Below are 24,349 nucleotides of genomic sequence, written 5' to 3'. Positions count from 1 at the left end.
TTATTAATTTTGTAATTATTAGTAGTAACAGCAACTGTATATCAAATTAAGATGGTAAACTACTCATCATGTAAAGACTTGATTCTTTAAATTTGTCTTTATATGAACTAAACAACATGTCTTACATACTAAGTCCTCGTTGTACATTTCTTATTGGTCATCGTTGCCTAAGAATATATATTTTTAAGAAATAACCAGGTCATATGTACAACTATGGACCTATAGTACAGTCTATTACCTATACTTTTATCTTCATGGGACCTATATAACCAGTCTGATAAAACCAGTTTTGTTAGGTCAAGCTGTTTAACTTGGTCATCTTTTCAGATGGCAGCCTCGAGTCCCAATTCATGTCAGTAAATATTTGATTGGGTGGCACAGAAACTCAGAAAGAGACAAGCTATTCCCATTTCATTGAGCCTGAACTTACCATGCCTAATGTGGAAAGAAGCAGGTCTAGCTAAACATTAAAGAAAGAATTGGGAAGTTATGATTCCAAACTCCTACTCCTGACTCTAATTTTGCCCCAAGCAGTTAACATTTGCATTTCCAATATATCATCATCGTTTGAGCAAGTACTCAAAGCATTTCGTAAAAGGACTGCCAACATTTACAGAAGTAGTTGTTTGCTCTACTACAAATATAATTGCATTGGAAATATTCTTAAACTTTTTACACAGCCTTTGGCCATCAGAACAGAGCAAGGATTTTATTTTGTTTTATTTTGAGACAGGGTCTTGCTTTGTCACCAAGGCTAGAGTACAGTGGCACAATCGTGGTTCACTGCAGCCTCAATCCCTGACCTCCAACCGGGCTCAGGTGAGCCTCCCACTTCAGACCCCAGATTAGCTGGGACTACAGGGATACACCACCACACCTGGCTAATTTTTGTATTTTTTATAGAGACGGGGTCTCACTTTGTTGCTCAGGCTGGTCTTGAACTTCTGGGCTCAAGTGATCCAACTACTTTGACCTTCCAAAGTACTAGGATTACAGGCGTGAGCCACCGCGTCTGGCCCAGAGCAAGTTTTAAAGGAGCTACTTCTTTTAAAGCACAGCAGAAATCATATTTACTTCTGAAACAATGTTTTCTTTGGAAAGGAAAGTTTTGGCCTTTAAAATGGCAAGAAATTGAAGATCTATAAATGGAAACATATAAGAATAAAATTTCTGAGGAATTTCCTGAGAAGGGATAAACATTAAGTCAATGTCAGGGCCTGGGTTCAGGTCAATTCATTGATCAGTCTCTTTGGGCTTACTTAGCTGAGGGTGTCAAAATGACTCCCTTGCATTTAACATACTTTTCAGGATTTTTACATACATCTAAGAAGGCTCCATGATGCCAATCTGGAGTTAGATTATAATGTATTAGTCATAACGTATTAGTTTGGATTCTTTTGGTTGCAAATGATAGAACCCCAACTGTAAGCTAGTTTAAGCACAAAAGAAAATGTATTGATCTATGTAAGTGAAAAATCTAGTGGGTGGATATTTCTTCAGTCATGGCTGGATCCAGATGTTCAAATAATATCATTAGGAATCTGTTTATATGTATCAGCCCTGTTTTCATGATACTGGTTTCATTTTCAGGCAGCCTGTCTTTGCAGCCTTAGGCTTACCTCATCTTTGTAACGAACAATTCAGTGAAGATAATTTCTACCTTTCATTGGTTCTAGAAATTCCTGGAATTGTGTATCATTGCTTCAAACTTATCACAGTGGCCATGGGGACAGAATACGCTGATTTATTTGGCCTGGACTACCCTCCTGCCCTGAAGTGGGGGTTTGCTGGAAGTCTCATCTGTGTCACATGGATTTAGAATGGAACAGGGACTCTCCATAGGAATGTTGAAGTACATAGATGCCAACTAGGCAGGCAAAAACTACCAATGTCCCCTGCATACATGGCAAAGAACCTAATGTGTGAAACTTGATACAGTCCTTTATATAATCATAAGTAATTTATATAAATTGTGAAGTTGCTATTATCTTTATTCTACAAATGAGGAGTTTTCATTTGGTAACCCCCTCACATGTCAATAGACTTCCTGAATTCTGTAGAACCTCTCAAAATCAAAGGTAGTAAGGATATTTTTAATTTTATTGCCTACTTCCATTTTCAGCATTTCAGACGTTCTGGTTTCTCAAAACCTATGCCTAATTTACTATAATGAAATAATATTCCAGGCCAAGGTGGGCAGATTACTTGAGGACAGGAGTTTGAGACTAGCCTGGCGAACATGGCGAAACCCCATCTCTACTAAAAAAAATAGAAAAATTAGCCAGGCATGGTGGCGTGCAACTGTAATCTCACCTACTTGGGAGGCTGAGGCACGAGGATCGCTTGAGCCCAGGTGGTGGAGGCTGCAGTGAGCTGAGATTGAGCCACTGTACTCCAGTACTCCAGACTCTGTCTTAAACAAAAATAAAAGACTGTCTCAAACAAAAAGAAAAGAAAAGAAGAGAAGAGAAGAGAAGGGAGGGAGGGAGGGAGGGAGGGAGGGAGGAAGGAAGGAAGGAAGGAAGGAAGGAAGGAAGGAAGAAAAAAGAAAAGGAAAGAAAGAAAAGAAAGAGAAAAAGAAAGAAAAGAAAGGAAGGAAGGAAGGAAGGAAAAAAGAAAAAAGAAAAAGAAAGAAAGAAAAGAGAAAGAAAGAAAGAGAAAAGAAAGAAAAGGAAGGAAAGAAGGAAGGAAGGAAGGAAGGAAAGAAGGAAGGAAGGGTATTCCCTGTTACTCAAATTCCCTGTGTCCTACTCAGGAGGGGTAAGATTTAGGCAAATGGTGTAACACCTTACTACATCACATTAGAGAGAGAAATTTGGTATAAGGCTGGTTTATCCTTAGACTTCATCCAAGGGCATTAATGAAATAATACCAAAGGGCCTTATTTCCGAAAGAGTTAGTTACATTGTAAGGCCCCAAAGACTGCATTATAAAGTAATGTAGATGAATCTGAATGTGCTATGCAAATTAAAGACTGAGTTACAGCTATGCGTCTTTTTCTTCAGACCTGAAAAACCCTGAGATTAGTGTTCTTTCCAATAAGGGTCGGCAGTAAAATTAAGACTGATGTTCACTCATTGTCACTTTATTCACCCATTCAGGTAACCCACATTTTGAGGGCCTACTATACACCAAGCCCTGGAAGACAGTGCCTAATAAGACATTTCTCCTGGCATCAAGGGCCTCAGAGTATTTCTGAATGATAGACCTGCAAACAATTGCAACACATGCTAAGAATCAGCTTGAGAAAGGTAGGATGAACAGGCATGAAAGAAGGTGTTTGGTTCAGGGAGTCTAGCAAAGCTTCAGAGAAGAGGTAATTATTTTCAATGACTGCATAATTAATGATTTTATGGATGACACAGAAGGAGCTCATGTGAGCTTTGGCTTTCTCTCCCTCTCTCATATTTGGCTATCATCTATCCATCCACTCAATGTTTTTTCCAGCATTCTTTCAATGCTTATAGATGGCACGTAGTTGAAATTATACTGCATATTCATCTTGCATGCAGATAAGTCAATCAACATAAGGTCATGATCATTTTCTCGTGTTCTTAAAAATCCTTCAATAATTTCATTTTAAAATTAGACTTTTAAGATAATTCTAGATTCATAAGCAGCTGTAAGAAATAATACACAGAGGCTGGCCGTGATGGCTCATGCTTGTAATCCCAGCACTTTGGGAGGCCAAGTTGGGCGGATCACCTTAGGTCAGGAGTTCGAGACCAGCTTGGCCAACATGACAAAACCCCATCTCTACTAAAAATACAAAAATTAGCCGGTGTGGTGGCGTGCACCTGTAATCCCAGCTACTCAGGAGGCTGAGGCATCAGAATTGCTTGAACCCAGGAGGCAGAGGTTGCAGTGAGCCGAGATCGTGCCACTGCACTCCAGCCTGGATGACAGAGCAAGACTCCATCTCAAGAAAAAAAAAAGAAATAATATAGAGAGATCCTGTATCCCCTTTACCACGTTTCCTCCAATGGTAACATCTTGCAAAACCATAGTACAATATCACAAGCAGAATATTGGCATTGATAGAATCAAGATACAGAACAGTTCCATCACTACAAGGAATGCCATTTTTAATAATTGATATGCTTAACAATCCATTTTATGCACTTACAGATAAAAAATCCATAAAATCCATTATGGATAGTGGATTTATGGATATCCATTTATGGATGTATCATAATTTATTATCCTGCTATTGTTTGATGTGTGGGTTGTTTACAATTTGGGGCTATAATTAATAATGCTTTGCATATAAACTTGTGTCAAAAACCTCTAATTATTTCTGTAGGCGAGATCCTCAAGTATGTACATTTTAAGGTTCACAATTTGTTGAAGAGACTATTCTTTCTCCATTGAATTGTCTTGGCACCATGGTCACAAATAATTTACCTTAGATGCAAGGGTTTTCTCTGGATTCGCAGTTCTATTCTATTGATCTGTAAGTCTATCATTATATTAGTATCACACTGTTTTGTTTATTGCAGCTTTGTAGTAAGGTTTTAAATCAGGAAGTGTGAGTCCTCTTTTTTTTTTTTTTTTTTTTTTTTTTTTTTTTTTTTTTTTTTTTTTTTTTAAGATTGTTTTGGCTATTCTGGATCCCTTGAAGGATATTATATTTTTGGTTACCTTATTTCTTTGTAAATAACCTCCCATTTGTGATTTGACTTTTGTTTATGTTTTTAATTATACAGAAGTTTAAAATTTTTCCTTTTAGATTTTTGTATTTTTTACATATGTAGAAAACATTCTTTTACCTTGTTAAGTTTCTAATAGCTTTCTAAACCTAAAGTTATTTTTCCATTTATTTCCTTCTTTTTAAAAAAAGGAGTTACAAAAATAACAGTTGCTCACTGTAAAAAGTTTAACATACTTATTAAGCAAAAAACATGAGAATTCTCCTATAACCAAGTGCTTTCCAATTTCACTTTACAGAGATCAACACTGTTAGCAGTTTGTATCCTTCCCAATCATTTTCTATCCCCATACATACGTATAGTGTTTAAAATAAGGGATCAAACAATAAATATTGTTTTGCATCTTACTTTTTTACACTTGACAACATAGCAGGGCATCTGTCCATATGCAGATCAATCTCATATTTTTAAATTATGCTATGGAAAGTCTTTCCCATTGTTAGATTTTAAAAATGTCTTCCTAGGTTGTTATTTAGAACTTTTATAGACTACCCCTCATTTGTGTCTTATTTATTTTTAACTTATTTTACAACAACTGCCACATTAGTAGAATTCTTAATGTCATCCTATCCACAGTAGTGCGGAAATTTTAACTGGTTGCTCCTCTACCCTCTGCACACATTCAAGAGAGAGGCTGGCAAACGCTCTGCCTGGTTGACTTAACACATTCAAATAGCTTACACATTCAGATAAAAATATATAAATCAACTCCCAGAAGTTGAAAATGCAAGGCTAGGGGAAGAGGTGTGTGCTTGTAGCGGGGACGTGTGTGTGTGTGTGTGTGTGTGTGTTCCTCCCCTACTCACTCTGCCTTTTGCACTTACCTACCCCCACTTTCCTCGGGTATAAATTGGTGATTGCTCATAAGAGATCTACTTGGAATGATTGGCCTGTATAATATTAGTCCACTCTCCCGCCAGAAAATTTTGAAAAGGATAAGTATTAAAGAAAAAAAGTGACATGTGGCATTTGCAATTCCCATCAGGACTTTTAAGTATTAGAGCAAAATTGGGGCGAAACCCTATGGCATTAGCTGGGCTTCAGACACACATTTTTTTAAAAATGCTAACACCCCAGGCCTCTCCTCAGCCGGCTACTGCTTCACAAGCAGGGCTCCCTCAGGTCCTGCATACCCCTTTCCTTCCAGGCACTGTGGAGCTCCATCTTCCCTTAGCCCAGTCCCTGAGGGCTTTGGGTTCAGGGCAAGGAAGGAGCTCTAGCTCCTTTCGTTTTCCATTTGGCTTCTTAAACGGGGTTTCCTCTTGCCTTTCCATGTTCTCGTGTCCTCTCTAAAGCGTGTCAAGTCTCTCATGCCCATGGCAGATGGCAGCTCAAGTGTCTAACGGGGGCTTGGCATTTGGGACCTGAAGGGCGTGGGACTTGGCATATCCAAAGACCGAGATCAGAGTATGTCTCTGTGTTTGTTTGCATCCTCGGAGGACATATTTCGGCTTCAGCACAGGGCCTTTCAGACTATTCAGGGCTCGTATCCTCTTGGGGCAAAGACAGCAGCACTGACTGGGCGGCCTGCATGTGCTCACACAGTGTAACTCCCTGGCGCCGTCTTTGCCCAGGTGGATACTGGCCAGGATGCTAAGGAACCGCCAAGACTTGCATGAGTTGCCATGAGAGAGCGAGGCTGGGCTGTCTCTCCCACCACAGGTGCTAACCTAGGCTGGCCTTTCGTCCCTCGAAAATGGGCATCTCTGCAGAAATTCTCCCTTTTGGCTCCTTGCGTCCCTCCTCCACAGCCCCCGCCTCCTTTCATTCACCGGTGGCTAAGCGGGGGCGTGGGTGTGCGCACCCAGGGAGAGTTGCCCTCGCAGCGGCGTGGCCAGAGCGCTCCGCCGGAGCCCCAAACTCCTAACAAGTTCCCGGACTCTGCCCACGCGGAGCTCTCAGGTCCCTGTGCCTCTGTCCCTACTAGGGGGGCTCCGGAGGACTGGCGGCTGCGGCGCGGCTGGGCTGAGCCGGGTCAGGGGCTGTACCCCTCCGGCAGTGCCTGAGCGAGCAGCGGCGGCGCCCGGGTCAGAGCTGGGCAGCTGCTGGCTGGAGTAGCGGCCCTGCCCGGGACTCCAGCGTGAGGATGGCAGCGGCAGGGGCCCGGCCCCACCTGGGTTCGCCGAGGCGGGCGGCCAGGCACATACCCCAAGCTGCCGCTTCGGCGCCGTGGACCCCAGTGTCGTGCGGCAGGATCCCAGGCCTGCCCCAGAACCCAGACGGCTGCACTTTCATGCCGATAGCCCAGGCGATCCCTCTGCAGGTGGACATGGCCATGGCCCTGCAGCGCGTGAGGATTGCCGAGAAGTACGGGAGGAACTACCTCTGCCTCCTGCAAGCAGTCTTCGTGGCAGGTAAGTCCCATCCTCTCATCTCCTCCCTGGCGGCCTCTGGCTCGCTTGCCCTTCTTCTCACCTGCTGCCTCCCCAGCCCGCCCGGCTTTTCTTTATTTTCCAGTCCACACCCCTCCCCGCGCGCACTTTGTTTTCCAGTCCACACACCGCCCTCCGCCCGCCGCGCGCGCACACACTTTCCTGCTGCAGTGGCGCTCCCAGTCACGAACTCGCTGGGTCATCCGTTCTCTGTTCCTCTGGCCAGCTGCCGCGCTGCGGGCGTACAGCTCTGGTCTCAACTCGGACACTGCAGGAGGACTGTGGGAAAGTGCAGGAAGCGGTATGAGAATGTCTCTGCCATTGCTGGTTCTGGTCTTCTATCCCCTTCTCACCGACTTTGATGCGTCCCCGGAGAAGTGGGAATAGAGTGTATCTTCCAACACTGCATCTCACACAGCAGAACCCAACCTCCTTGAGGAGTGCACTTCCCTTGTCATATTCCCTGAAGTTGAAAAGCAATGTTTTTTGTTTTGTTTTCCCATAACGCATGTGGAGGAAACCAAGTCAAAAGGCACTCGGGTTCTGGGTTCTGAAACCAGCAGCTGGCCGTGGCAGGACAGGTGGGGGAGTAGTTGTAGGGAAACAGCTGCTGCCACTGACTTGGGCTTTGCACCCAGAAAAGCTCATCTTTTCATCTTGGTCCATGAGCTTCTTGCTTCCCTACAAAGGCAGAAGCTCTTGTTTCTCTGGAAGGACAAACAAAAGCAAAGTCAAGTAACTCACAAAGTCTTTACGGCCACTGCCATGGTTTGATTAAGGGGAGTGAGTGGGGTAACATGGACTTGGTCACTTGCCAGTAGTGATACACTCAGATTTAGCAAGCTGAAGTTGCCCAGTTTTGGGGTTGATGCAACAGGGAGGATGCTGCAGGCTGTGGGACTGCGTTCCTATGGGGCCATTCTTACTGGGGCACGGGGGCAGCCTCAGAACAAAGTGCAACTCTGGGACCTGAAGTTCAGCCAGAGCTTTTCAGAGGAGTCTGCAAGGTGCTGCAATTGATGTGCGCGCCTTCCTGTGCGCCCAAGGTAGTTTTGACTTACTAGGTTCTAGGCCTTGCAGTGGAAGTTTTGGTATTCAAAAAATAGACTTGGTGGCAATTTCCCACAAATCAGATAGCCAAAACACATGTTCCAAATATACCTCCTTATTCAGTGCTATCCACAAATCTAAAGGAGGCCATGCAAACATCTTCAGGTAGACCAGAGGAAATTAATTCAAGGCTGTGGTCTACGCATCTTCATCAAGCAGAACTCTTTGGTCTTGCTTGTTTTGTTTTGAGCTGGTCAATATTATTTTCTATATGTAATAAATCATTAAGGGGAATGTGGTGATGGCGCACAAACGAGTTCAGGTCTTAGGAGCAATTTAAATGATTTTTGGAGACTACAAAAAAATCTTGCTGAAACATTCTGTGCAGTACAGTGGAAAGTACTTTGCGTTTTGTTCTCATTTACCTTCTGCATCGTCCTGGGAGCTGAAAAACAACAACAACAACAACAACAACAACAACAACAACAACAACAAAACTCCTTTGGAGGGATGCATGCTTAATCACAAAGGTCAAATTAGTTATGCTATGAAATGTAAGTTGACATTTTTACTGCTAGTGATTTCTCTTATTTCTAGAGTTGTGTGATGTTTCCTCTGTTCACACTTTTGAAGGCTCCTACATGTTGACAGGCCCCCATTCCTGTGGCATTACAATTGCCGTAACACCTAAAGGACACCAGTTGCTGTGCTGTGTTTTTACCTGGGCCTGCAGTACTTTTGTACGTTTTCAGCATTTGCCCTGGAAGGGATTTGTAGCCATGCGATTAGCGTACACACTGTAATACAACAATTTTAAATGTAAATGGATTTCATATACTTCGAAGCCATTTGTATATTAAAATATGTTTACAAAGTTTTTCACTGTGGTAAATAACTTTCTGAACAATCACTTGAAAAATGACCATTTATGGATTGCTGAGGCCCAGAAATTACGCTACAGTGTAATAAGGTAATGACATATGTGTGTGCAGAATCTTCCTTGGGGCAGCCAGAAGAGGAAATGATTGGCTTCGCTTAGGGAGTTAGGGGAAGACTTGATGGAGAGAGTGATGCATGAGTTGAATCTTGAGAGAAGCACACAAATGTCCAGCTGGACAGCGGGTGGCAATTGAATGTGGTAGGGATAGGTGGCGTTAATGGTATTCCAGGCAAGGAAATAAGATGTGCAAAGACAAGCAGAGAGAGGAGAGCAGAGTAGGTCTGGAGAATTGTAAATACCTTGTAAATGACTGGAGTGTAAAATATGGGGGGTAAAGGAGAGAGAGAAATTTGGAGAGGTAGGCAGGGGGCTCATAAGGCATGTTGAATGGTTCTACTTTATTTCCAGAGCAATCGGAAGCCATTGGAGTGTTGTAAGCAGGGCAATAGAGAAAGTTGCTGCATATCGTACAGGTGGTGCACTGCAAAAGCCCTAGTGCCTCCACTGACACAGACCACGGTGTGGTCTGTGTCATGATGCGCTTACTAGGGCTGTACAGTGCACAGTATGCACAGTGGTCAGCAGAAGCTATGAATGTTAGAACCTTTTGCTTTCACAAAGATCACTCAAGTTGTGTGGAGGATTCAGTGTGTGGCTTATGCAGTGGAGAGGAAGAAGACTGGAGATAAAGTGACTAGTTAGAACCCAGTTGAAGTAAGCTGGCTCTGAGTGAATAGAGGCTTGGACTGTCACTTCTGGGGATGGGGAGAAGGGGAGAAGTCTGAGAGGAATTGAGAGGGTAGAATTGATTTGGCTTGGTGACTAGTTGTGGTGTTTGAGGGATAGGGAGGAGACTAGGTTAATTTCAGGTTTCTGGTTAGGGTGACTGGAAAGAGATACCATTAACACAGGGAATGGAAGAGGAAGAGGTAGTTTGATTTTCAATTGTGGGTATGTGGTTTCTGTGGAACATTCAGGTAGAGCTGACCAACGGGTCTGCCGCTGGGAAGAAGTAAATGTTATTTCTTACTCTCATTGATATGGTTCATTAAACGTCTCCTGGCACTGAAGTTCTTTCCTTAAATCTACTTCTCCCTGGGCTATATTGATAACTCAGCAAGTCTAGTACAGAAGTAGGCACACATTTATTATAAAATTACCTTTGAAACTTGTTATTTATATTTTCCCTCACACATTTATTTACCTGATGATGAAAAAAATGAAAAAAAAGACACGTCTCGTATTCATCACAGGAGGAAAGAATGTAAGCTATACTGATCTAATGTAACCTCAGATAACTTGCATAAGTAGTTGTGAAAACCTGTTCACTGCAAATTTTACTCATCAGAGTTTATAGCTCAGGGAGATATGTAAATCACAACAGAATTTATTCAATGTGCATTCCAGTATGGTAGGAAGATGTATTTCAACCATGACGGGTCATATATTAGGCCACACTATACTGTGAGTGTTCCACGTAACTGATTTTTCTGGGTAACTGAGGTTCAACACTTTTAGTGCCTGACTTTTTCCCCTTAAAATATGTATCCATTTTGGATGAGAAGCTTTTCAAAAGTACTGTTTACCTTCCTGATCCCTGAACCTGGAAATCATTGCATCCTTTTTTGATGGGTTAAGATTGTCCTTATAATAGCATTAGTTCTTTCAATATGCTGTATTCAGGGCTGCCTCGGGGCTCCTAAACTGTGGAGGGCTATTTGTCCCTATACTAAATGGGCACAGATTGTTCTGCTTTTTAATTTTCAATGCCTGACTCTTCCCTCCTAACTTTTCCATAGATTTCCTCTCTGTTAGCTGATATTTTTTGCTGCTGTGATTTAACTGTTTCTACTAGCCAGTTGTTATTGCCTAATTCTCCATGCCCCCTCCTCCATGGTCCTTTCTGAGTATTATGAACTAGGGAACAAGATAATCACACTTGTTCAAACTGTGTGAAAAGTGTAATAGACCATGGGTAGGCCTGTGGGGAGTCTACTTCAACTAATGTATATGAGCTTTAGTACATGGACTCTGTGATATCTATTCCAATTGCAAAACATCTTTTTCTTTTCTTTCTAGTTCTTTTGCGTGTTTTGGAGGGTCGATGCAGTTAAATAAGTTATCGGTAAAATCTATGTTCTCCTGCTAATTGAGGTATTATAAACATGTGAAATTGTAATATTGTACTTCCTTGTAAAACAAACAAGTGTGTTCAGAATCTATCAGCAAATCCACATGCGTTTTATTCACTGCATTTCTCAGACATGCCTGTGCTTGGCACCAGAAGGCGCTTCTTTCTTAAAATTTGCCTCCAGGTTTGAAAGCAAGTGTCCCTGTCTCTGCTCAGCATCTTCTTAAGCAAGCACCCTCTGAAGGCTCAATAAACAACTTGCACCTTACCTGCTCTAGGGCGGAAGCAGAGGCCAGTCCCATGAGGAGAGATGCCTTCTATCTGATGGCTGACAAGGCCAGTGCCTCTTTCTATTGCTTCAAGGTCTTGTTCCAGAGACAGTTCGTTCCTGGCCAGAGGCCAGTGTCACAGCAGTTCCATTTATTTTTTCACCCAAACTTCCCCTCATTGTGTGTTTATGGCGGATTTAAGAATCTGAGAGGCTTCTTGTTACTTTCAGCACTGGGAAGATGCCATTGAGCTAAATCCTGAAGGAGGTAGGAAGTGAACCACCAGCGATAACGGGGGAAGAGTGTTTCAAGAAGAGGGGGCAGTCAGTGGAAAGGCCTTGAGACAAGAGCGTGCTGACAAGTTCAAGGAACAAGAAAGAGACTGGTATGGCTGAAGCAGAGTGAGTGTTTGCATATGTGTGTGTGTGTGTGTATGTGTGTGTGTGTGCACGTGTGTGTGCATGCGCACACACGCATGTGTGCCCGCATGAGATGAAGCCATAGATGTAATAAAGTCTGGATCACTTAGGGCTTGGTAAGAATTTAGGCTTTTACCCTGAGTCAGATGATGAGCCATTGGAAGGTTTTGAGCAAAGGGGTCACTTCTGTGTTAACAGGATCCCTCTGGATGCTGTGTAGAGAATAGGATTAAGATCGGACAAAGATGGAAGCAGTGAAACCAGTTAACAGGCTATTAGGATTAATGATGGCAACTTGAACCAAAGAAGTAATTGTGGAGGTGGTAAGCAGTGATCAAATAGATTCTACATACATTTTGAAGATAGAGTCAGAAGGATTTGCTGATGGTTTGGATGTGGAGTATGGGAGAAAGAGGAGTTAAGGATGATGCTAACATTTTTGGCCTTAGCAAGTGGATGGCAGAAATTTTCATCAGTGGAGATGGAGATGCCTGCAGGAGGGGTGGGTTTATGGGGAAAAATTATGAGTATCAGAAGTTTGGTTGGTTGAGACTTGTTAACTTTTTTTTTTTTCGAGACACAGTCTCACTCTATCACCCAAGCTGGAGTGCAGTGGCGCAATCTTAGCTCACTGCAACCTCTGCCTCCCAGGCTCAAATGATTCTTTCACCTCAGCCTCCCAAGTAGCTGGGATTATAGGTGTGCACCACCACACCCAGCTAATTTTTGTATTTTTAATATAGAATCATGTCGTCTGCAAACAGGGATAATTTGACTTCCTCTCTTCCTATTTGGATGTCCTTTATTTTTTTTCTCTTGCCTGATTGCTCTGGCCAGGACTTCCAATACTATCTTGAATAAGAGTGGTGAAAGGACATCTTTGTCTTGTGCCAGTTTTCAAGAGGAGTACTTCCAACTTTTGTCCATTCAGTATGATGTTGGCTGTGGGTTTGTCATAGATGGCTCTTACTATTTTGAGGTATGTTCCGTCAATTCCTAGCTTATCGAGAGTTTTTTGTTTTTTGTTTTTTTTTACCATGAAGGGGTGTTGAATTTTATCAAAAGCCTTTTCTGCATCTATTGAGATAATCCTGTGGTTTTTGTTTTCAGTTCCACTTATGTGATGATCACATTCATTGATTTGCATATCTTGAACCAACCTTGCATCCCAGGGATAAAGCCTACTTCATCATGGTGGATTAGCTTTTTCATATACTGCTGGATTCTGTTTGCTAGCATTTTGTTGAGTATTTTTGCATCTATGTTTATCAAGAATCTAAGGCCTGAAGTTTTAAAATTGTGTCTCTGTCAGGTTTTGGTGTAAGGATGATGCTAGCCTCATAAAATGAGTTAGGGAGGAGTCCATTTTGGAGGAGTCTTTGGGGTTTTCTAGGTGTATGATCATGTCATCAGCAAACAGAGATAATTTGATTTCCTCCTTTCCAATTTAAATGCCTTCTATTTCTTTGTCTTGTTTTATTGTTTTGGCTAGGTTTCTAGTACTATGTTGAATAGGAGTGGTAAGAGTGGACATCCTTGTCTTGTTCTAGTTCTTAAGGGTAATGTTGTCAACTTTTCCTCATTCAGTATGATCTTGGCTATGTGTTCGTCATATATGAGAGCATATTTTTAAAAATAGCTTTTGTAGAGTTATAATTCACATACAATTAACCCACTTAAAGTATGCAATTCAATGGTTTTTAGTATAATCACAGAGTTGTGCAACCTTTACCACAATCTAGGTTTAAAATATTCCCATCACCACAAAAAGAAACTCCATGCTCATTACCAGTCACTCTCCATTTTCTCCCAACCAGCTTTCTCCTCAACCCCTGCCATTCACTAGTCTACTTTCTATTTCCATAGATGTGTCCATTCTGGACATTTCATATACATAGAATCATACAATATGTGATCTCTTGTGACTGGCGTCTTTCGCTGAGCATAATGTTTTCAATGTCCATTCATGTTGCAGCATGTGTCATTATATCATTCTTAAAATGGCTAAATCTTATTGCAGTGAGTAGATATGCCACATTTCAATTATCCAGTAAAAATGATAGGCATTTGTGTGATTTCCACGTTTTGATTATTGTGAATAATGTTGTTATGAACATTCTTATACAACTTTTTATGTGGACATATGTTTTCATTTCCCTGTGGTATGTATCTAGGTGTGGAAATTGCTAGGTCCTAAAGTAACTGTATGTTTCATCATTGAGGAAATCCCAGACTGTTTTTCAAAGCAGCTGCACCCTTTTACACTCCCACCATCAACATATGAGGATTATAATTTCTCTACATTCTTGCTAGTACTTGTTAATCTCTCTTTATTTCCCAGCCATCCTAGTGGGTGTGAAATAGTTTCTTATTGTAGTTCTGATTTGCATTTCCTGAATGACTAGTGATGTTGAGCACCCTTTCATGTGCTTATTGGCCATTTATATATCTTCTTTGGATAAATGTCTACACGGATTCTTTGCCTGATTTAAGATTGGGCTTTTCCTCTTTTACTGTTGAATTGTAAGAGTTCTATATATACTCTGGATTGGAGATCTTTATCAGATATTTTCTCCCACTCTGTGGGTTGTCTTTTTACTTACTTCAAGGTTTCCTGGAAGCGCAAATATTTTTAACTTTGAGAAGGTCGAATGTGTCTATTTTTTTCTTTTATTGCTTATACTCTGGATGTCAAATATAAGAAAACATTGCCTAATCCAAGGTCATAATAAATTACAACTGTGTGTTTGTCTAAGAGTTTTATAGTTTTACTTCTTATACTTAGATCTTTGATCCATTTTGAGTTGACTTTTGTGTATAGTGTGCAGCAAAGATTCAGTTTCATTCTTTTGTGTGTGCACATCCAGGTTTCCCAACATCATTTATTAAAAAGAATATCCTTTCCCCATCGAAATGTCTTGGTGCCCTGGCTGAAAATAAATTGACCTTCAGTATAAAGATCTATTTCTGGACTTTCAATTATTTCCCACTGATGTATCTGTAAGTCTATCATATTACCTATCTTCATTACTGTAGCTTTGTACTAATTTTGAAATCAGGAAATATAAACTTGCCAAATTTGTTTTTCTGTTTCAAGATTGCTTTGGGTATTCCAGGCCCCTTGCATATCCATATGAATTTTAAGACTAGTTTGAAAATTTCTGTGCAAAAAGCCATCTGGGATGTTGCTAGGGATGGCACTGAATCTGTAGATCAATTTAGGAAGTACCTTAACCTCATTTTTATAGTGGCACAAATTGAGGTTTCCCAAACTATGGACCATTCACATTTAAAATATTTGAAATTATTTACTATAACGAATATTGGCATTCTTCCCTTCAATGCTCACATTGGATAGTTATTCATCTTTAGTTTGTCATGAATTTATAAAGTTTGTGGCCAGGCGCGGTGGCTCTCGCCTGTAATCCCAGCACTTTTGGAGGCCTAGGTGGGAGGATTGCTTGAGCCCAAGATTTTGAGACCAGCCTGGGCAACATAGTGAGACCTCATATCTACGAAATATATTTTAAAAAATTAGCTGAGCGTGGTGGCACACTCCTGTAGTCCCAGGTACTCCGGAAACTGAAGTGGGAGGATCACTTGAGCCCAGGATGTCAAGACTGCAGTGAGCTGTGATCGCGCCACTGCACTCCAGCATGGGTGACAGAGTGAGACCCTATCTCAAAAAAAAAAAGAGAAAGTTTGCAACATACTCATTTCTAGTATGAGAATTGTTCTAGACACTGTGCTAAAGTCTTAAGAGGCAAGAAGGTATCAACCTGATCTCTCCGAAGGGAAAACAATAATACAAATGAAAACAACAACATCATCACTAACTCAATTGCCTTTTTGTTTGTGATTCAGCATTTGACAGGCAAGTCTGTGTAGGACTGGGGTGGGATAACAGAAGAAATGAGAGGCATGTGTTTGGATACCACACTCACCAGGACTCGGCAGAGGCTTTTTCATGCTGGACAAGATGATTTGTCAATCAAGTGTGTAGTTATCCTCCCTATGGCAGGAGATATTTTTTAGGAAAGTAGATTGCAGTGGCTCGATAACTGGACTTGGACCAGATCTACTGTGGATTTGCTGATGCTCTAAGCAGGAAAAATATTTACTTATTTCTATTTTTACGTATTGTAAAATCACCATGTATGTAGTTCATCCTTACAGACTGATTCGGTTCCTCTCAAAATTTACCTACAGGTTTTGGATTTCTGAATAATAAATTCATTCAGCTGCGATTATTAGGCAGGTTCCCAAGACAATGTCAGCTCCTGCTGCTGTACAGGGAAAACCTGCCATCTCTACTGAGCTGTTTTTCATCTGAAGAAAGGCTGAAGGAAAAGGTTTCCACAGATATGCTCTTAATTAAACACCTACAAGAGATACAGTCAAGGGGCAGCGACCTGGGACACTAAGCCCGTGGGTGGAGATCTTCTCACTGTCACTTCCCGCCAGCTGTTTCTCATTTTGTCTCATGTATTTTTCCTGCCCTCTCGCTTTCATCCCTCTCTTTTCTTGGTTCTTCTTCTTATTTCTCCCTTCTTACTCCCGTCATTTCCCAGTGCCTTTGAGTCTTCTTTTCCTGTTTTGTTTTCTGTTTTGGTAGGGAAGTATCTTTTATTTTCTCATCTTCTATTCTTATAATTAAATTATTTATATGTGATCTTTGTAAAATATCTAAACAACACAAATGCCCATAAACTAATAAATGAAAGTCATCCATGTGCCTAGCCCAGTCCTGCTCCCTGGAGGTAAACACTGCTAATAGTTTGTGTATGAGGACATAGGAGGTTTTCTATGAATATAGATATATCAATTCAATTCAAACATTTATTTATTTATTTATTTATTTATTTATTTATTTATTTATTTATTTTTTGAGATGGAGTCTTGCTCATCGCCCAGGCTGGAGTGCAGTGGCCCGATCTCGGCTCACTGCAAGCTCCGCCTCCTGGGTTCATGCCATTCTCCTGTCTCAGCCTCCCGAGTAGCTGGGACTACATGCGCCTGCCACCACGCCCGGCTAATTTTTTGTATTTTTAGCAGAGACGGGTTTTCACTGTGTTAGCCAGGATGGTCTTGATCTCCTGACCTCGTGATCTACCCGCCTCGGCCTCCCAAAGTGCTGGGATTACAGGCGTGAGCCACCGTGCCCGGCCAATTCATTTATTGATCACCTCCAGCGTGCTAGAAACTGTTGGGATATTATGGTGAACAAGTAAATAAATCTCTGCCTTCAGGGAACTTATTTCTAATGATGAGAGCAACAATAAAAAATCCACATATATCTAGATATTTTACCAAACTGGGATCATACTCCATATGTTGATCTAAGACTTGTGTTGGAATGTGTGTATTTAAAATTATTTCATTATGAAAATTTTGATACACATAAAATAATACAAGAGGAAAAGTAAATTATATAATATAAAATCATGATGCGAGGATATTTTAAAATGTCCCTTTCATAGAGCACAAAGAGGCTACTGCATCTTTTCAGCATGAAGCATTTGCCCAGTTTTGTCTTAATGGGCTTATAGTAGACCCTGTAGATGCTACTGGAATATGAATTTTGCATAACTTTGTGGCTGAAGGATGTGGTAGAGGTTGAGCTGCCCTTTCATAAATACCTTGGCTAGGTCAGCATCAGCTGCTGCTATCAGTCAGCAGTAGTCTTTACATTCAAGGATACTAAGAGTTCTCTGGTCATCAAATCTTCATTTGTACTCTTGTACCATCGTTAAGTGGAAGCATTAACTGTCGCATATACACTGTGATGAGAAGAATAACCGTTGAGAGCTATTTTAAATAATATTTTCTCTATTTTAACTGAAATTGTGTGATTAGGTATATGTATTCTGAGACTCTTTGATGGCAATTAGAAGGAATATGCTTATTTGGGGACATCTTTGAGTTTGCAATTGCAGGCTAGATCATGGGATTCGTTATAGAGCAAAATGCAGTGGCCCTGTTTTTATTTGTAATTTTGCACTTGTCAGTTTACAAAAGAGAGTCAGGTTTGCTTTCTTCATTAACATGTTCAAAGGACCATGAACAGATATTGTGTGTTCTTCTGCATGCATTACAAACTAAAGTAAGTCATTTTAATTGGATTTACCATTGCAGATGCGGTACATTTCAAAATTAGATTTTATGAACCCAAGAAGATGTGAATAGCCACAGAGTAGGAGATCTGGTATTTAGTCATGTCTACACGGATATTGTGAGTTCTGATATGAGTGGGTCATCTTGTCTCTTTTTATAGCTTGTGCTTTAAATAGCTGCTCTCAAAAGATCTGATGTGATGTCGTAATAAAAATTAAATAGGGGTTAATGTAAATATTTACCTATTGCTAAGATAGTATGTTTAGAAATATTTAGTGGTGGCTGTGGCTATAGTGGTCAGGGACTAGTGTTTCTTTAAGCTCATGTTCAAACATGCCCCTACTCATTTACATTGCAGGAACTGAATGGTGATGATTTGGGTGAATAAAGTAATGCCCTTTCAGATGCCTTTTCCCCACATTTCTATTGTTAAGGAATACTCTGGAATATTCAAAATGTGGGATGAAGAGATTTATTTTTAACTGTGCTTTGCATATTATCCAAGGAATCTAATTCTCAAAGGCAGTTATTTTCATGACACTCTACAAAAAATTAAAAATAATACCCACACAATTAGCCGGACGTGGTAGCACTTGCCTGTAGTCCTAGCTACTCAGGAGGCTTAGGCGGGAGGATCGCTTGAGCCCAGGAGTTTGAGGTTGCATGAAGCTATGGTTGCACCACTGCACTCCAGCTTGGGTGACAGAGTGAGACCCTGTCTCTAAAAATAAATAATAAAATAATAAAAAAAATATATAAATAAAGATGGAGATTAAAGTTTTAAAACCCTCCATTTTAAACTCTTAATATTTTCATGTCTGTGCATTATATGAATACACGTATGCATGTAAATATTGATACTTAGAAAAATTACAGAAATGAGTAGCTTCCCTTTATTTGCAGCACATACAAACTTGTCTGGTCTATGAAAAGGCATGTTTGAAAAGATGAGGGAGCTCACTATCGTACTGCTCTCGTCCTTGGAAACAGGTCTTAATTATTAATATACTTAAGGTTATATTGTAACCTTAATATAATATTGAGTCAGGACCTGAAAGTCCTGAAGTGGAAGGACTTTCAGATCCTGACTCAATATTATGTGCAGAAAGCGTCCCAGGAGGTACTTGGTGTAGGTTAAGTGTAAAACCATTTTTTTTTCTTTTTTTTTCATACATTATCTATTTTATCAGTTTAGTGCTGGATGTCCTTTCACTGTGTGTTCTTGGCATCCTGGGCTCAATACTATTGTAACACTTATCACTCTGGGCTTTCACTGCTTCCTGCTTCTAGATGAAGAGCCCCAGGAGATCCAGGCCAGTGTCTAACTGGTTTCTGTATCTATCCCCAGTGCTGCACAGGGCCTAGTATAAGATAGGAGCCTAACAAAGGTTTGTTGAAAGAACAAATACATGAATGATTAGAGTGGCTGAAAAACACATGGAAAAAAAAGTTAAAGTTGTGTGGAATTGTGGATTCCTGTTTTGTATTCCTATTCTTTCCTTCCATCCTCTCATTCCTTCCTTACATTTCACATCTTCCTTAGAATTCCACTTTGTGCTACTGAGGGTAAAATAATCCTGTGGTTCCTTCCTTTAAAACACACTTAAAAGTCTGAGCATCTGAGAACAGCCAGATCTGTGCATGTTTTTTTCCAGATGTGAACACTATTCATTATTATGTGCTGTGTAAGCACGTGGTAAAATAACATTGAATGCATAGTAGGCACTCGGGCAAACACTAAAAGCTTGGGTTAACATTATACATGTCTTTAATGCGAGCTCAGAGTTCCTTTGATCTTTGTTGCCACATCTAACTGATTTTGTTTCTCCATTTTAGATTGTGTCAAGTCATTCATATTTACCCTTCAACTCAAGAGAGGTAAAACTCTACTTGGTATGTTTTCTTTCAGTTATGACTAAAATAATTTTAAGGTGGTCCTTCAAAATGGATGTTTTGTGAAAAATAAAAAGTAAACCTGTGATAAGAGCAAAATCCAAAACCAAAACACATCTGTAATGATGTTGTTGCACATATAAGTGCTTGTTAGTGTTAGATTTTTTTAAAATGTTGCTTAAGTGGTGAGTATAAGAGGTTATCCTACTCTCCTTGAAATCCATTTCACACCTTACAAATGCAGTAGAGTATCTTTTCAAGCATTCATTGGCCATTCTATTTTTCTCTTCTGTAAAATGCCTGCTTGTGTTTTTTTTCCATGTATTTATGGGATTGTTTCTCTTTTTCTTATTATTGACTTATAATCTTTTATATATCCTTGATATTAATTACTAATTCTTTGTTGTTACATGTGTTAAAATTATCTTCAGTCAGGTTTTGGACTGTCTCATCACTTTCTTTATCATGTATTTTGAGGAAAGAAATGAAAAATTTTAATGTAGCATAATTAATCAGTTTTTTATTTTATGCTTTGTGCTTCTTCCATCTTGCTTTAAAAATTCTATCCTATCCATAGGTTACACAGATATCATACTATATTTTCTCTGATCTGATTCCCAACAGTGTAAAATTTGAATCCTCATCAATGCATGACCATTAGCGCAAAGGTGGAAATTGTTAGATATCCCAGCGGCAATTGCTGTTGTTTGTTGGCTTCTCCCACAAGATAGTTGCCTGAGTAATGATTTTGGCCTCTGAGGATTTCCTTGTCTTTTCTGCCAGCTCAGCCATGCATTAAAGATTTTTTTTTTTTTTTTTGAGACAGGGTCTTGCTCTGTCAGCCAGGCTGGAGTGCAGTGGCACAATCACAGCTCAATGCAGCCTCGACCTCCCCGGCTCGAGCGATTCTTCCACCTCAGCCTACCCAGCAGCTGGGACTACAGGCGCCTGCCACCACACTTGGCTGATTTTTATATTTTTAGTAGAGATGGGGTTTCACTGTGTTGGCCTAGCTGCCCTCGAACTCCTGACCTCAAGTGATCTGCATGCCTTGGTCTCCCAAAGTGCTGGGATTATAGGTGTGAGCCATCGTGCCTGGCCAAAAAGGATTTAATTTTATTTTCCCACCATGTTTTGTATTTTGTACTGGAAAATTTTCAGGATTTGTAGTTACCCATATGACCAATAAGGGGAGCTCCTCCATGTTTTTCAAACTTAGAAGTTCAATGTTTAGATTTAAATATGATATCTAATGTAAGAGTTTTTCTTGTACACAAGATGCGAGATATGGATCAGGAAACATGACCCATTACCGTATCCACAGATGGCCTAAAGGGGGAAAAGATGGGAGTGGTGTTCTGGCTCTGGGGTCCTTTGTGATTGTTTGGGGAAGGTGATGCAGAATTAAACTCTTTGCAGAACTCTAATGCTAATAAACTCAGCATGTTACCTATGGCGTATTCGTATGGTCTGCAGCAACCTCAGTTCTTGCGTCCTCAAAAGAAAGAATTCGACTGAGGGGCATAAGGCAGAAGGAGAGACTGTGGCAAGTTTTAGAGCAGGAGTGAAAGTGTATTAGAAAACTTTAGAGCAGGAATGAAAAGAAGGAAAGTACACTTGGAAGAGGGCCAGGTGGGCGACTTGAGAGATCAAGTGTGTGGTTTGACCTTTGGTCTTGGGGTTTTATATGTTGGGATGCTTCTGGGATCTTGTGTTTCTTCTCCCCGGATTCTTCCCTTAAAGTGGGCTGTTCACATGTGCAGTGGCCTGCTAGCACTTGGGAGGGGAGCATGCGCAGTGTGTTTACTGAAACTGTATGCATCCTTACTTGAGGCATTCTTCCCTTACCAGTCAAATGTCCTAAAAGGTCATAATACCAGTTAAACTCCACTACTTTTCCTCTTAACATGCATGCATGAGCCCACTTACCCAACTCCTGAGATCTTATCAGGAGCTGCTGATCACCAGTTTTAGATGTTTCTGTTTATTAGGAGATGGCTTTTCCTTGGCGCTGGCTGTGACCAATTATTATTTTAGAGAGACAGTTTCATAACTGCCTGACCATCACCTGATGGTTGCCTGACATTCCTGGTGGGGAAGGTGTCCCTCTCCTGCCCTGCTCATGTCTGGCTAGCTACCCTCTGTAACAAACATTGTCTGTGACTGCACGAATGCTAACTTTTACATGAAACCTTTGAAATTGTAATGTCATTTTTTCTTTATAACAATGACTGACATTTATTGAGCACTTATCATACACTTGGGTAAGTGCTTTGCATATATAAACAACTTATTCATTACAATAACCCTGTGAAATAGGTGCTGCCATTTTTTCCAATAAAAGAAACAAACAAAGAGTTTAAGTAGCTTGCCCAAGGTCACATAACTACCAAGTGGTACAGCTGGGATTTGAATCCAGTCAATTTGTTTCTGGAGTTAGAACTCATAAAGAGTGTGCTATATGACCTCTATAGGAAATGCTTATTTGTTCAAAAACATAACTTTTTTCCATTCCAAGATGGCCAAATGGGAACAGCTCCAGTCTGCAGCTTCCAGCATGATCGACACAGAATACAGGTGATTTCTGCATTTCCAGCCAAGGTACCTGATTCATCTCATTGGGACTGGTGAGACAGTGCATGCAGCCCACGGAGGTTGAGGTGTCGCCTCATCCAGGAAGCTCAAGAAGTTGGGGGATTTCCCTTTCCTAGCCAAGGGAAGCCATGACAGATGGCACCTGGAGGGACACTCCGCCCAAATACTGTGCTTTTCCAGTGGTCTTAGCAAACAGCACAGCAGGAGATTATATCCTGCACCTGGCTCAGTGGATCCCAAGCCCATGGAGCCTTGCTTACTGCTAACACAGCAGTCTGAGATTGATCTGTGAGGCAGCAGCCTGGCAGGGGGAGGGGTGTCCACCATTGCTGAGGCTTGAGTAGGTAAACAAAGCAGCCAGGAAAGCTTGAACTAGGCGGAGCCCACTGCACTCAGCAAGGCCAGCTGCCTCTGTAGTCTCCACCTCTGAGGGCAGGGCATAGCTGAACAAAAGGCAGCAGAAACTTCTGCAGACTTAAACGTCTCTGTCTGACAGCTCCGAAGAGAGCAGTGGTTCTCCCAGCATGGTGTTTGAGCTCAGAGAACGGACAAACTGCCTCCTCAAGTGGGTCCCTGACCTCTGTGTAGCCTAACTGGGAGACACCTCCCAGTAGGGGCCTATTGACACCTCATACAGGCAGGTGCCCCTCTGGGATGAAGCTTCCAGAGGAAGGATCAGGCAGCAATATTTGCTGTTCTGCAATATTTGCTGCTCTGCAGCCTCAGCTGGTGATACCCAGGCAAACAGGGTCTGGAGTGGACCTCCAGCAAACTCCAACAGACCTGCTACTGAGGGACCTGACTCGTAGAAGGAAAACTAACAGACAGAAAGGAATAGCATCAATATCAACAAAAAGGACATCGACACCAAAACCCCATCTGTAGGCCACCAACATTAAAGACCAAAGTTAGATAAAACCACAAAGATGGGGAGAAACCAGAGCAGAAAAGCTGAAAATTCTAAAAACCAGAGAGCCTCTTCTCCTCCAAATGATTGCAGCTCCTTGCCAGCAACGGAACAAAGCTGGATGGAGAATGATTTGGATGAACTGACAGAAGTAGGCTTCAGAAGGTCAGTAATAACAAACTTCTCCGAGCTAAAGGAGGAAATTCAAACCCATAACAAGGAAGTTAAAAACCTTTAAAAAAGATTAGACAAGTGGCTAGCTAGAATAAACAGTGACCTGATGAGCTGAAAACCATGGCACAAGAACTATGTGACACATGAACAAGCTTCAATAGCTGATTTGATCAAGTGGAAGAAAGGGTATCAGTGATTGAAGATGAAATTAATGAAACAAAGTGAGAAGAGAAGTTTAGACAAAAAAGAGTAAAAAGAAACAAACAAAGCCTCCAAGAAATATGGGACTATGTGAAAAGACCAAATCTACGTTTGATTGGTGTACCTGAAAGTGACGGGGAGAAAGAACCAAGTTGGAAAACACTCTTCAGGATATTATCCAGGAGAACTTCCCCAACCTAGCAAGACAGGCCAACATTCAAATTAAGGAAATACAGAGAACACAAAGATAATGCTCTAGAAGAGCAAGTGCAAGACACGTAATTGTCAGATTCACCAAGGCTGACATGAAGGAAAAAATGTTAAGGGCAGCCCGAGAGAAAGGTCGAGTTACCCACAAAGGGAAGTCCATGAGACTAATAGCAGATCTCTCAACAGAAACTCCACAAGCCAGAGGAGAGTGGGGGCCAATATTCAATATTCTTAAAGAAAAGAATTTTCAACCCAGAATTTCATATCCAGCCAAATTAAACTTCATAAGTGAAGGAGAAATAAAATCCTTTACAGACAAGCAAATGCTGAGAGATTTTATCATCACCAGGCCTGCCTTACAAGAG

At 41.1% G+C, this 24,349-nt stretch overlaps 1 protein-coding gene across 1 annotated transcript in view; it reads left to right on the top strand.

Annotated features, from left to right (window-relative positions):
• Positions 1-6,795: 6,795 nt before the first annotated feature.
• MCF2 (MCF.2 cell line derived transforming sequence) overlaps positions 6,796-24,349 on the top strand; it is a 110,331-nt gene continuing 92,777 nt past the window's right edge. Inside the window, 3 exon segments of the mRNA XM_017872189.1 lie at positions 6,796-7,063; positions 7,167-7,382; positions 8,729-8,871. Coding sequence (XP_017727678.1) covers positions 6,796-7,063; positions 7,167-7,382; positions 8,729-8,871 — 627 coding nt within the window.

Source organism: Rhinopithecus bieti, unplaced genomic scaffold (genome assembly GCF_001698545.2).
Source record: "Rhinopithecus bieti isolate Rb0 unplaced genomic scaffold, ASM169854v2 scaffold_7062, whole genome shotgun sequence".
NCBI lineage: Eukaryota > Metazoa > Chordata > Mammalia > Primates > Cercopithecidae > Rhinopithecus > Rhinopithecus bieti.
This window is presented reverse-complemented; position numbering and strand designations above follow the sequence as displayed.